General features: G+C 40.8%; 1 protein-coding gene across 1 annotated transcript in view; it reads left to right on the forward strand.

Annotated features, from left to right (window-relative positions):
• LOC129840497 (alpha-1,6-mannosylglycoprotein 6-beta-N-acetylglucosaminyltransferase A-like) overlaps window positions 1–15483 on the forward strand; it is a 115758-nt gene that overhangs the window by 12845 nt on the left and 87430 nt on the right. The window contains exon 2 of the mRNA XM_055908414.1: window positions 6684–7169. Coding sequence (XP_055764389.1) covers window positions 6929–7169 — 241 coding nt within the window. The 5' untranslated portion in view covers window positions 6684–6928. The remainder of the gene's footprint in view (window positions 1–6683; window positions 7170–15483) is intronic.

Raw genomic sequence — 15483 nt, forward strand, 5'->3', positions numbered from 1 at the left:
GTATTATCTCAACCACCTTCACCTGGAATGCTTTTCCAACAGTCTTGAAGGAGTTCCCACATATGTTGAGCACTTGTTGGCTGCTTTTCCACTTGTTGGCTGGTCCGACTCATCCCAAACCATCTCATTTTGGTTGAGGTCGGGGGGATTGTGGAGGCCAGCTCTCTTTATAATGGGAGGCATTATAACATTCTCCTTGTATGACTGGTGGAGAAGAGTCAGGTGTGTTTTATTCTCTACTGATGCTGAAAGACAAATTCCAGATACAAATAGCTAGCTAGCTAAACAATGAACCATAATCCCAATCCATAGAGTACTAGCAATACAAACGATTGTCATAGCTTGCTAAAGTTAACCAAATAGGTTCAATGTTAGCTAGCTAACATTAGGCTATAACTAGCAAAACAAATGGCTTTCTGAGACAATATGAATACACAGATCATACACGTAATGTTAGCTAGCGAGCCAGCCACCAAATGTCAGCTAGTTAGCTAACAGTAAGCTTTAACTTGCAATGAAAACAACTTTCTGACTTAATTAGAAAAGTATAATGTCTGAATCAACTGTAGTTAGACTCTTACCTGTATACATGGATGAACGCTTTAAGGCAGACTGCAACCCCTTTCATTAAATATGACGACCTGTGTCGTTTTGTTTGTACAGCTTGCTTGGCCTATTGTGTCAAGTCACTCTGGTTCACACTGACCGTGTGCAATGCCATAAGAATCATCAGATGTTTCTCCCTCTCTGTCACGGATACCATAGTTGCCCTTAGTTTGAAGATGTGATCCGCAGACAGGTGTTTTATACAACCGCCTTCTGTGTTCTCTTTTCGACTCCCTCTGCATTTGCAATCAAACACCAGAATTGTGTTTATCTCCTTATCATACTCTGCTTCTACCAGACATTCCACTGATTTCAATATTTAACAACTTTATTTGTATTTACAGATGGCATACAAGTTTGTTAAGGCAAATGAAAGCTCAAATGTTCGAGAAGGCATTTCTTCCAAAAAACACATTTTGATTAAAAAAATACAAATAAATGTTAAAATGCCTCTCCTGTAAAGTCGTGACCTGCAACATAAACCCAATTTTTTTTTTTTTTTTATCAACTTTCTTTCATTGTCCAGTATCCAAAGGTACAATCTTAGTCATATTAGCAACCCATGCTAGTTATTGCATAGTAGATCTCCCCGCTTTCTAAAGTTCTAATGGATATTTTCATCTGTCACATGAAACCGCACAAATGCGAGCGGCGCCCTTTTGCCAAGTGTTTTCCCGCTAATTGCATAATGGAATGAACATTTGCGCGGTACCTACTGCCTTGTGCACATTGCTGCACTTATAATGTGAAGAAATAATAGTTTATCAACATTTTAAGCTAAACTTTCTGATCTGTTGTATCACTCATTGCTTTTGAATGTTAAAAAAATTAATACAATTATTTAGTCTAGGCTTATTAATATGGATCTATCGTCCCACAACTGTCCCAGAGTCTGTTTGGAATAGGCTATTTCTTTCGCAACCATCTGACCAATAGAATAGGTAACCTTCTACTATGTGGGATAGTAAATTGACATAGGATAGTGATTTTGCTGTTTGTCACTCGTCTTGTTGGCTGAGGGAAAGTGCACATCAGAATTCGGTAAGAAGGACTGCATATCGTTGCATCCTCGACTTGCATGTTCTGTTTATATGAAGTACCATAATCTAAATGTGATTTCTATCATTTGACCGCTGTGGGTGGATGCCCTAATCAGGTTACGCACCCAATACATATGGGTCCGGTAAATGTCTCCAATGTCCAGTAAATTAAAATGCTGCCGGTCAAATGTCCGGTGCCACATTTTTCTAACAGAAACCCTGGCGCACAGGCGTGCGTTATGTAGACTAAACACCTATCCTCTAATGATATTTTAATGGTAGTTCCCAGTGCCTAAAATCTACCCACCATCTGCTAAATGCGGGTAGATTTTGGCATTGGCGGGTAAGAAGTCTATTTCACCAGTCACGTTGGCGGGTGCATTTCACTCGCATTTGTGAGTAGAAATAGTAAAGTATGATCATATTTATAGTCAAATAAATGCTGTATTAGCTGTTTTCAAAGTATTTGGTTCATAGCTGGTAAATGAATCGCTCAGTCAAAGAACTACAAATCCTATATAGCCTATTCCACCTCACACTGCAACAATGCCTGTCTGGGGGCTGTGCGCATGTGAATAGCTGAGTGAAAGATTCCTTTTTGGAAGCGCTGTGCACAGTCATAAAAATTGGTCTAAGTTACTTGAAATGAAAGTCTACTGAAGTGAGACTTTGTCCTTGTGTTTCTTGGCTATTTACATTGTTTTATTCACATTAGAGGTCGACCGATTTAATCGGAATGGCCGATTTTAATTAGGGACAATTTCAAGTTTTCAGAACAATCGGTAATAAGAATTTTTGGACACCGATTGTGGCCGATTCTTCATTTTATTTATATATATATATTATATATATTATATATATATAAGGCCTAGGAACAGTGGGTTAACTGCCTTGTTCAGGGGCAGAACAACAGATTTTTACCTTGTCAGCTCGGGGATTCGATCTGGCAACCTTCCGGTTACTAGTCCAACGCTCTAACCACCTGCCTTACATTGCACTCCACGAGGAGCCTGCGTGGCAGGCTGACTACCTGTTACGCGAGTGCAGCAAGAAACCAAGGTAAGGTGCAAGCTAGCATTAAACTTATAAAAAACAATCAATCTTAACAATCAATAGTTAACTACACATGGTTGATGATATTACTAGTTTAACTAGCTTGTCCTGCGTTGCATATAATCGATGCGGTGCCTGTTCATTTCATTTCTCATCGAATCACAGCCTACTTCGTCAAACGGGTGGTGATTTAACAAGCGCATTCGCGAAAAAAGCACTGTCGTTGCACCAATGTGTACCTAACCATAAACATCAATGCCTTTCTTTAAAATCAATACACAGGTATACATTTTTAAACCTGCATATTTAGTTAATATTGCCTGCTAACATGAATTTCTTTTACCTAGGGAAATTGTGTCACTTCTCTTGCGTTCCGTGCAAGCAGTCAGGGTATATGCAGCAGTTTGGGCCGCCTGGCTCGTTGCGAACTGTGTGAAGACCATTTATTCCTAACAAAGACCGTAATTAATTTGCCAGAATTGTACATAATTATGACATAACATTGAAGGTTGTACAATGTAACAGCAATATTTAGACTTAGGGATGCCACCTGTTAGATGAAATACGGAACGGTTCCGTATTTCACTGAAAGAATAAACGTTTTGTTTTCTAAATTATTGTTTCCAGATTTGACTATATTAATGACCTAAGGCTCGTATTTCTGTGTGTTATTATGTTATATTTTAAGTCTATGATTTGATATTTGTTAGAGCAGTCTGACTGAGCGGTGGTAGACAGCAGCAGGCTCGTAAGCATTCATTCAAACAGCACCTTCGTGCGTTTGCCAGCAGCTCTTCGCTGTGCTTCAAGCATTGAGCTGTTTATGACTTCAAGCCAATCAACTTCCGAGATTAGGCTGGTGTAACCGATGTGAAATGGCTAGCTAGTCAGCGGGGTGCGCGCTAATAGCTTTTCAAACGGTGACGTCACTCGCTCTGACACCTTGAAGTAGTTGTTCCCCGCTTTTGTGGAGCGATGGGTAACGATGCTTCGAGGGTGACTGTTGTCGATGTGTTCCTGGTTCGAGCCCAGGTAGGGGCGGAAGCTATCTGTTACACTGGCAATACTAAAGTGCCTATAAAAACATCCACAAATGGTATAGAGAGAAATAGTCCTATTAATTCCTATAATAACTACAACCTAAAACTTCTTACCTGGTAATATTGAAGACTAATGTTAAAAGGAACCACCAGCTTTCATATGTTCTCTTGTACTGAGCAAGGAACTTAAACTTGAGATTTTTTACATGGCACATATTGCACTTTTACTTTCTTCTCCAACACTTTGTTTTTGCATTATTTAAACCAAATTGAACATGTTTCATTATTTATTTGAGACTAAATGGATTTTATTGATGTATTATATTAAGTTAAAATAAGTGTTCATTCAATTATTGTTGTAATTGTCATTATTACAAATAAATAAATAAATAAAATCGTCCGATTTAATCGGTACCGGCTTTTTTTGGTCCTCCAATAATCGGTATCGGCGTTGAAAAATCATAATCGGTCGACCTCTAATTCACATGCTAGGTTGTTTTTCTATGTTTTGAGTCAACTGCTACGGAAGACAATGCTTCTACGAGTCAGACTCAATCTCACAGGCACAAACATGACTGGTGTTGCATTACCACGGTAAGGAAAGAAAAGTGACAATGCTTGCTAATAAGACGACCTAACTAGATGATCACATCGAATAAGCCTCACTGGGTTTGCCTACTTCCGAACGAAACAGAAATAGTATAGTTATAGCTAACCATAGTTATACCACAGGTAGGCTACTTACTTACTATCCAAAGTTACCAAGCCACAGTTGCCGATCAATGAATGACTTGAAGACATCTTGATGTGGTGTTGAATGTAACCTTCTCCGGAGAGTCAAAGGTGTAGTCTTTTCCCTCATGAGAAAGCCACAGGTGGGCTGGGAATTGCAGCCCATCCTTCCCACCTGGATGGTCCCTTAAAATAAGTCCCCCTGAGTTTTGTTTCTGACCCAAGATGTTAGGCTTGGCCTAAGAAGTCTTTTAAATAGAAGCTAAATATAATAGTTTTTTCCCCCCTCCCCACTCGCTCACAAAGAAGTGCTTTTTTGGATTGGCCTCGGTTTCCTCCCCAACGCAAGTTTCGTTTACCATGGTAATGTGTTATGTTAGCCCCCTGACCTTGGCCTAGCTCTGACTACAGTATGTCAATGCTACCCCCACAATAATGACCAGCAAAATATACATATATACACACTATTTTTTTTTGTAATGCATAAACATTACCTTTTGAGCTAGTGTGGTGGGAAAAGAAACAATAGTTCAGTGCATACTGCATAATGCCCTTCATATCCAATTACTAGCAACCTTGGTTTGAGGGTATGGTGTGTATCCCCTAGGAGTGCAGAAACCTGAGGAGCCTGACTGAACAGACCATGGATGTAACTAGCTTCCTTAGCTGGCCTGAGGAGGAGGATGAAACAACACGTACATGTATCCCCACAGTGTGAAGGATACCTAGGCTTAGGCTGCCTGTCTACATCCTAAATGAAGCCCTATTCCCCCCATGTAGTGTACTACTTCTGACTAGCCCTGTGAATACATATGCTGCAATAGAGCGAAGCGATATGGACAAAAATCCATATCACGAACAATTGACTGAATTATCATGATAATGATAAGTTGAACGATAAATCTATAACATTAATGTGGATCAGTTACTTTACATTACCCTTACAAATGCTACTACTACTACTTTGCATGTTGTAGCAATCAAATGTCCCATTATAAAGTACCCTTATTTCATTTTAAACTTTCCGTTTCTCTAGTGTAGATTACATGTCGTAACTCTCCAAATTAGCAGCCTTATTTCAAGTTTTCCATTTATCTAGTGTAGGCTTACTTATCATTGCTCTCTTCTCTCCCCTCCATGTCTCTCTCCCTCAACACGTTGCTATCACTAGGAGGCTTATGAAGGTCTTATGGTTAGCGAGGGTTTTTGGGTACCTTACGAAATAGCCTCACCTGTTGGCTGAAGATGACGGGCAAGAAGGATTGCCATTTCACGCGCGAGCGAAACGTCCTGTTTTTCCTCCATCCTTGACAGGATACTGTTTTTTCCCCTAAACTGTATCACTGAAATATTTACAAGTCCAACTCCTCGTACCTCCACTAAAGTTGACTTGCAGTATGTTTTTGTGTCATGGAAAGGTTTTTTGGCCAGGATTCCTAAGGGTAACCTGCCCACTCATTCAGTGTCTTGTAGCCAAGCTATCGGCATAATATTATTCTCGTGAAAATCATTACACGGTAGACCTTACAGGTTTGAACATAGACAGAGACAACATAAAATACAATTTAGCTTTCTTTAGGATGTTTAACAGAAATTGAAGTAGGCTTAACTCTGACGAGAGACTGGGTTGGGTTATATTTCCCCGTGGAGACAATGTGATTATTCACTTCACGCTGACTGCATCTTTTATTTGCCTGAGAATCTTCTTAGCAGCGGGGATTTGTCAGCTTTGATACATTTTGTTTGTCTCTCTCCGCATAGATCTTGGCACACGTTTCAGGGCGCAGTTCTATCTCCTGCTGTTTAATCGAAACAAACTTGTATCAAAGTGGTCACATTATAGCAGGTTATTTGTAACGCACTGCAGCAAGGAAGGAAGGTTGTCTACGGCGTGTGTTTGTGTGGTGTGCACATGTTTTTGGATGCAGATGGCAGAGACATAAGGGTTATCCATGAGTTCATCTGACTTTACGTAAGTAGAAAAAGGGCTTAGTTGACAAGATCTCGGACTATCCCTTTAAAAGCTCATCTTGGCAAAGTGTGGCGCGATGCAAAATGAATATCGGGGAAACATTGGATGGCTATAGCTACAGTAGCTAACACCCGCCTTGGGAATGCCCATGTAAATACTCCTCCTTTTGCTTCTGGAACTGCGGTGTTTTCTGACTCTTGAGTGCCTCTTAACAGCCTTCTGTCTCCTCCTCTCTTACAGAATGCATCTTGGCCAGTCAACCCGGTGGGAGTGACTGATAAAGATGGGCCAAAGAAGTAGAGCCCACTGGTGAGGAGTGGTGAAGAGTCCAAACAGAACCATAGCGGCTAAACTACCCCGAGCGCCAGCATGCCCCGCCTCCCCTTCTGAACTCTCCTCCCACTCCGACTCAGTCCCTTCCAACCCCTGTCCCTCACGCACAGACACAGTCACTCTTGCCAGTCGAGCTACGGGCCGCGCTCGCCATGGCCTCGGCCTACCTGTGGAAGCTGTCGTCCCAGAAGCTGGGGTTCTTCCTGGTGAGCTTTGGCTTCATCTGGGGCATGATGCTGCTCCACTTCACCATCCAGCAGCGGGCCACGCACGAGAGCAGCACCATGCTGCGACAGCAGATCCTGGAGCTCAGCAAGCGCTACATCAAGGCCCTGGCCGAGGAGAACCAGAGCGTCATGGACGGGCCCTACGTGGGAACCATGACAGCCTATGGTGAGTACCGAGCACTGCACAAGTAGTGTTCTCCGCTTTGCAAAGCGGTGGTTGTGAGAACTCTGAATTTGCTCAATGGTACACTGGGAATGTTCCATTCATACCCTTGGAATGTTTTATTGAATGGAATTCTGATTTGCCAGTTGTTGGTAGTGCTGCAATATTTGATCAACCTCAGTTAGAGAACACACTGTTAATGAATAAGAACAGGCTGAATTGATTTACTATGTAGGCTAAGTAGAAGTGCCTTAAGTCAAAATAGCCAGCCCTATACATCCTCTGACATACAGGTCATACAAAATGCATAATGTCGGCTATTTATAAGCGTTTATATTTTAATTGTATTGCGGTTGTAATGCAACCATAGACAACGGGGAAGACAAGAAAGAGGACAAGAGAGAAAATGTACATGTTGTCTACAGCAGGGTGCTGCCTCATTGGATAGAGGAAAGTAAATTATTAGGGGGCTAGCCAGCCAGTAACTTGACTTGCGCAAACAAAGGTGAGTGATTACGCTGATGCAGCTGCTTTCCGCCATAACCTATTAACGCCTCGCGAACAGCCATCAATAAGTTATTCATGCCGTTAATAGACCCGTTTGGGTCAATGAGAGGCTTCATTAGAAACATGGTTGGAATTGATTACGCTGAATACATTCTAATGGGCGGCGAAAAAGAAGAAGATGCTGTGAAATGACCAGGCAACCAACCAACCGTCACTGGTCCTGGAAAGTAGCGCTCTGAAAAGGCCATGCCTAATATGATTTGTCTTAAAACTCTCTTAGCCTGTAAAATTCAATTTATCGGAGTTCGTTAGGCAGGAAGCCTTGTTAGGCAGGTTTGTTAGGCAGGAAGTTTGTTAGGCAGGAAGCCTCCCGCCTATCTCAGACACACCGAGTAGGCCTATCAACCTCAGTTCTTCTGCCACAGTCTGCTAATCGCCAGACCTCAAGAGTACTGACTGGCGAACACGGAGCATTTAGCTGCTCTTGTTCCCCTTAGGGTCTGTGTTAAAACATTGATGCAGAGTGTTGAAGCATCTGCCTTGGTGAAACCCTTGGTCGTACAAATCCGTCTGCGTCCCAAATGGCATCCTATTCCCTATTTACTATGGACCCTATCAAAAGTAGTGCACTAAATTAGGAATAAGATGCCATTTGTGATGCAACCGAGAAGTCTGTTGTTCTCGCAGCCTAGTGCTCTCCGACCCGTTTTAAATGACCTGGAGGAGGGCGTTGAAAGAAATCCTAAGCTTTATCCCAGACCTGTATAATGATATCAGCTCAATGTAACAGGCTAATTGCTTAATCGTGTCATTAATTATCTCCAGAAAAGCATGAAATGAGTTGCTGCTGCAAACACTATTATTCGGGAGGCAATGAGACAAAAGATCTGTGATATGGTCTCATCAGAACAGATTCATAATATTCTGTCAATTGCCTGAACTTTAATTTAAATGAATAAACTTTATTAATGTATCAAGTGGAGTAAATATTTATATGATGTAACAATGTTAGTATATAACAGATTTTTTTTTTTTTACAAAATCCAGCTGTAATGAACTAAAACATTACATTGGACAAGGCAGTCTTTCCCTAGTTAGATTTTCCAGGCGGGCGCAAAAGCTTCCACGCCCCCTGTTATCGAAAATGCAAATGGCAACCTGTAGAAGCCAAACCCTTATTTGGCAACAAAGCTAGCCGTTGAAACCCGTGTCAGATATGCATTGGTAGGGAAAACACTAATATTGAGTCAGAAGATGTTGTTGGGGCATTGTGTCCTGTCTTGACCTAGGTCTAAAGAACCGGTCTGGAACCAGTTTATAATGGACTGGAGGAAACCAGTTTCCCTGTTTTGGTTGTCTCTCATTTGAACATGTCTCAATCTTAATGTACTTCTTGAGACTGGAACACTGTTTACTCTCTGCCATAGAAATATAATGATATGGTCAAGGAAGACTCTTTTTATGCTTTTGATTAAATAAAAGTAGGAAGGGGAAAAATTGCCTCATGCTGCAGTATTTGTACACCCTCTGCAGATCTAGGATTCATCTCGATATGACATTAATGCATTTAAGGGGAATTATGACTTCCTCTCTGCTCTCAGTAAATTACCCATAAAATCTGAGTGCACATTAATTAAATATTGTGTCAAGATTGAATCGGTCTGGTGGTTTATGTGGTGCATTGAACATTGTTTATTCGTTTGAGTAGATGGGAATTTGGACTGAAGAGAGAGAAGCACTGAACTAAACAATTCCAGCCAACCTGTTTCCACGCTTTCCTTTTGTGAGAAGAGAGTTATAAAGTTTATAACTATCTGGATTGACGAAAACCCATCTTTCATAAAGCACGTTGGTGAGGAAGTTAAGAAATTAAGAATTAAAAGGAGCTTATTTTATAGGAAAAATTCATTAAATAGCATAAAACAAATGATTTAGTCAACGTTCATACCGGTTATAGTCTACGGCGTTATTGTATATCTGAATGCAGCTGCCACTGTATTGAAGCTATTAGACACAGTTTATCATAGCAAACTACACTTTATTACAGGCGATAGGTTCAGTACGCATCACTGTATTCTGTATCAGAAAGTACAGTAGGCTGGTCCTCTTTGAAGTCTCGTAGATCGATGGATTTTACTCGTGTTGTTTGTAAAGCCCTCCTGCATAAACTTCCACCATACCTTACTTCATTGTTAACTTAGACGTACAAGATATCAGGTCACACCCGGTCTCGGGGATGGCTAACTCTAGAGTTCCCTTCCATCTCCACTGAGTTAGGTCAATCTGCTTCAACTTTTTTTGCACCTTACTTGTGGAATGATTTCCAAGGCTCTCTAAAATTGGATGAATTGGTGCCTCTTGTGCAATTCAAAAGGCTGATTGAGGACCTTTTTACTGAAGAATGTGTTTTCAATGATTATGTTTTGCTTTTTATGTATATAGATGTGTATACAGGGCTTATCTGTGAAAGAGACCTTGATCTCAGCATGACTTCCTGTTTAAAAATAAAGGTTAAATAAATAAGAAAGTGCGAGAGACGCCTTCTGTAATAGACTGGAATGATGGTTGAATTATGAGGAAGCTGCACTAACTGCATAACTGAACATAGCTTTGCTAGACACAACATTGGGAGTGTGTGTATTGGTTGGACTCCCTGAGTTGTGCATCGTTCCGGTGGGTGGCTACAAAAAATAGCCATTTTATTTATTTTTTATTTCACCTTTTATTTAACCCGATAGGCCAGTTGAGAACAAGTTCTCATTTACAACTGTGACCTGCCAAGATAAAGCAAAGCAGTGCGACAACAACACAGAGTTACACATAAACAAACGTACAGACAATAGAAAAATCTATAAACAGTGTGTGCAAATGTAGAAGAGTAGGGAGGTAAGGCAATAAATAGGCCATGAAGGCGAAATAATTACAATTTAGCATTAACACTGGAGTAATAGATGTGCAGATGATGATGTGCAGGTAGAGATATTGGGTGCAGAGGGTAAGTAATAATATGGGGATGAGGTAGTTGGGTGTGCTATTTACAGATTGGCTGTTTACAGGTACAGTGATTGGTAAGCTGCTCTGACAGCTGATGCTTAAAGTTAGAGAGGGATATATTTAAGACTCCAGCTTCAGTGATTTTTGCAATTCCAGTCATTGGCAGCAGAGAACTGGAAGGAAAGGCGGCCAAAGGAAGTGTTGGCTTTGGGGATGACCAGTTAAATATACCTGCTGGAGCGCGTGCTACGGGTGGGTGTTGCTATGTTGACCAGTGAGCTGAGATAAGGCGGGGCTTTACCTAGCAAGGACTTATAGATGACCTGGAGCCAGTGGGTTTGGCAATGAATATGTAGCGAGGGCCAGCCAACGAGAGCATACAGGTCGCAGTGGTGGGTAGTATATGGGGCTTTGGTGACAAAACGGATGGCACTGTGATAGACTACATCCAATTTGCTGAGTAGAGTGTTGGAGGCTATTTTGTAAATTACATCGCCGAAGTCAAGGATCGGCAGGATAGTCAGTTTTACGAGGGTATGTTTGGCAGCATGAGTGAAGGAGGCTTTGTTCAGAAATAGGAAGCTGATTCTAGATGCCATTTTGGATTGGAGATGCTTAATGTGAGTCTGGAAGTAGAGTTTACAGTCTAACCAGACACCTAGAATATGTGGACAAATACAAATACCTAAGTCAGAACCGTCCAGAGTAGTGATGCTAGTCGGACGGGAGTGTGCGGGCAGCGATCGGTTGAAGACCATGCACTTAGTTTTACTAGTGTTTAAAAGCAGTTGGAGGCCACAGACGAAGTGTTGTATGGCACCGAAGATCGTTTGGAGGTTTGTTAGCACAGTTTCCAAAGAAGGGCCAGATGTGTACAGAATGGTGTCGTCTGCGTAGAGGTGGATTAGAGAATCACCAGCAGCAAGAGCGACATCATTGATATATACAGAGAAAAGAGTCGGCCCGAGAAGTGAACCCTGTGGCACCCCCATAGAGACTGCCAGAGGTCCGGACAACAGGCCCTCCGATTTGACACACTGAACTCTATCTGAGAAGTAGTAGTCGAGAACCATAACACAGTATAGCTGGCTTAAGCCCAAAAAAACATTCCTGTCAACAAAAGAATATTTATAATCTCTAGGAACTCTACTACACCAGACATGAAGTGATAGCGAGGGACACATTTCACTTTGTGTATGGTAAGTATAGTTCCTCGAGATTATAAAAGCATTACATCACATCATGTGGTTACTTGGCAATGGTAATATAGTATATGTAAGGTCACTATAATTACAACCTGCATGCATTTCTTACATCTGTCATCAGCTCACATCAGTGTTGTGGGATTTGTGCATGTGGACTGTGATGTGATAATGTGTAATGTCACTAGGCCAAGAGCGAGCACACAGCTGCATAGAAATATGGATTAGTCTGCCCATCTGTCAGTCCGACTCTAAGCAAATGAAAATCTCTGTGGATTTGTACACCACATATCAGAAAATGATGGGAAAGTCATTTTAGTGCGTTGTCTCCAATATAATGTATTTTCTTTGGAAGTATTGCTTTCATTCGACTCTTTTGTAATATCATTTTTTTTGCGTAGTTTCAAAATACTGTACAGTATGTTTAAAACTCTCATGTTGATTTTATGGAGCTCCCATCTATGAATTTTGAGTGGTTACATTTCCCAAGCCCCATCTCAGTTTACCAAACAAAGTGACAGGGTCAGGCTGTTGAAATTACAGATTGTGTCTTTAAAAAAAAAAAAATCTGTTGATGTTGACCCACTTAGCTCACTGAACCAAGTTTATTTAACATTTGGGCTGGTTCCTTATTTTACAATCGTGCAAATTAGTCTGAATTTGAATTGTATTTATTAACTGATAATGGTTCTCTTAGTTTGCTTGGTCTGCTGTTGTCTGTTTTGTATACTCACTCAGTATGTTTAGGCTGCAATTATTGAAACGGGGAACTTGTTTGTAGGTCGGTCTCTTGAAAGACGAAGCTTGGCTGACGATGAGGGTTACTGAAATAATGAGCACACAGGTTGGCACCTTATTTCCTTTTATGGTGCACTTCATTTGACCAGAATCCTATCGGCCCTGGTCAAAAGTAGTGCACTATATAGGAAATAGGGCCATTTTAGGACACAGTCACAGTTTGTCTCCATGCTCATCATGTACCACGCATCGGGTCATATAGACATTTGCGGACATGAGTGAGGACATGACTCGGCTAACACAGTTGGTATCTGTAAAGCGCTGTGACTGCAATCTACGCTTTGCTCACTCCCTATGGGTGCCTCTGTGGAGAATGAACGTGTCAGGCTTTCGCATGCATATTTCAACTCTCATGTTTCATTTTGAAACGTTTTGCTTAGGGAATGAAGACTGAGTCAAAAATTATTTTATTTTTTTAGCAGACAGGTGGTAACCATGACTGGGGAGTTTGGGACTATAAAACAGTAAAATCACAACCTTACGTCAATTCAGTTCTGTAACAGTAGCTTTTAATAAAGGTGGGTGTCTAGAAAAGGATCTGAACCAAAGAACTTGGATAAGTAATAGAGGTCGACCGATTATGATTTTTCGACACCGATACCGATTATTGGAGGACCAAAAAAGCCGATACCGATTAATCGGACAATTTTTATTTTTTATTTGTAATAATGACAATTACAACAATACTGAATGAACACTTATTTTAACTTAATATAATACATCAATAAAATCAATTTAGCCTCAAATAAATAATGAAACATGTTCAATTTGGTTTAAATAATGCAAAAACAAAGTGTTGGAGAAGAAAGTAAAAGTGCAATATGTGCCATGTAAGAAAGCTAACTTTTAAGTTCCTTGCTCAGAACATGAGAACATATGAAAGCTGGTGGTTCCTTTTAACATGAGTCTTCAATATTCCCAGGTAAGAAGTTTTAGGTTGTAGTTATTATAGGAATTATAGGACTATTTCTCTCTATACGATTTGTATTTCATATACCTTTGTCTATTGAATGTTCTTGTAGGCACTTTAGTATTACCAGTGTAACAGTATAGCTTCCATCCCTCTCCTCGCCGCTACCTGGGCTCGAACCAGGGACACATCGACAACAGCCACCCTCGAGGCAGCGTTACCCATGCAGAGCAAGGGGAAAACTACTCCAAGTCTCAGAGCGAGTGACGTTTGAAACTCTATTAGCGCGCACCCCGCTAACTAGCTAGACATTTCACATCGGTTATACCAGCCTAATCTCTGGAGTTGATAGGCTTGAAGTCATAAACAGCGCAATACTTGAAGCATTGCGAAGAGCTGCTGGCAAAACGCACGAAAGGGCTGTTTGAATGAATGCTTACGAGCCTGCTGGTGCCTACCATCGCTCAGTCAAACTGCTCTATCAAATCATAGACTTAATTATAACATAATAACACACAGAAATACGAGCCTTAGGTCATTAATATGGTCGAATACGGAAACTATCATCTCGAAAACAAAACGTTTATTCTTTCAGTGAAATACGCAACCATTCCGTATTTTATCTAAATGGTGGCATCCATAAGTCTAAATATTCCTGTTACATTGCACAACCTTCAATGTTATGTCATAATAATTACGTAAAAGTCTGAAAAATTAGTTCGCAATGAGCCAGGCGGCCCAAACTGTTGCATATACTCGGACTCTGCGTGCAATGAACGCAAGAGAAGTGACACAATTTCACCTGGTTAATATTGCCTGCTAACCTGGATTTCTTTTAGCTAAATATGCAGGTTTAAAAATATATACTTCTGTGTATTGATTTTAAGAAAGGCATTGATGTTTATGGTTAGGTATACGTTGGAGCAACGACAGTCCGTTTTCGCGAATGTCCACTGCATCGATTATATGCAACGCAGGACACGCTAGATAAACTAGTAATATCATCACCCATGTGTAGTTATAACTAGTGATTATGATTGATTGATTGTTTTTTATAAGATAAGTTTAATGCTAGCTAGCAACTTATCTTGGCTTCTTACTGCATTTGAGTAACAGGTGGGCTCCTCGTGAGGCAGGTGGTTAGAGCGTTGGACTAGTTAACCGTAAGGTTGCAAGATTGAATCCCTGAGCTGACAAGGTAAAAATCTGTCGTTTTGCCCCTGAACAAGGCAGTTAACCCACCGTTCCTAGGCCGTCATTGAAAATAAGAATGTGTTCTTAACTGAATTTAAAAAAAAAAATAATTATCTGCAAAATTGGCGTCCAAAATTACCGATTTCCGATTGTTATGAAAACTTGAAATCGGCCCTAATTAATCGGCCATTCCGATTAATCGGTCAACCTCTAATAAGTAACTAAGGTATCACCCATACTACCACCACTGTCTTTAAATCAACGTATCTATGTAATAGTAGTATTTTTATCACAGTTTGGCCCAAAACCCAATTCTGATTGTTCTGATGCTGTGAATTGTACTTAGCTTTTCTGACAGTAAGTTTATCTATTGCATGGATTTAGCTCACCTATGTTTTCACACCTATTACACTACTTGAATGCAGGCTGTCCACACTCTGCCCTGAGCCATGCATTTTAATTTCCCCCTGTTTTAAGCTGGCTTAATTAATTGCAATGTTCCGTGCCTGTTGGAAAGACAGAATATTTCATTTGTTAACACAAACCTCGTTGTGCTTTGGGCACTCATTGCAAACATGCAGAGGAATGTTTATTGGCTGCGACCTGTACAACATTAATTAGCTACACACACACACACAGATCAGCCATGTGGGGGGGGTGGCCTACTCTACCTTGTCCAGGTTTGGGAGAGATAGATGGAGTGTGTTTGGTG

This window comes from Salvelinus fontinalis, chromosome 41 (genome assembly GCF_029448725.1).
Source record: "Salvelinus fontinalis isolate EN_2023a chromosome 41, ASM2944872v1, whole genome shotgun sequence".
Lineage (NCBI taxonomy): Eukaryota > Metazoa > Chordata > Actinopteri > Salmoniformes > Salmonidae > Salvelinus > Salvelinus fontinalis.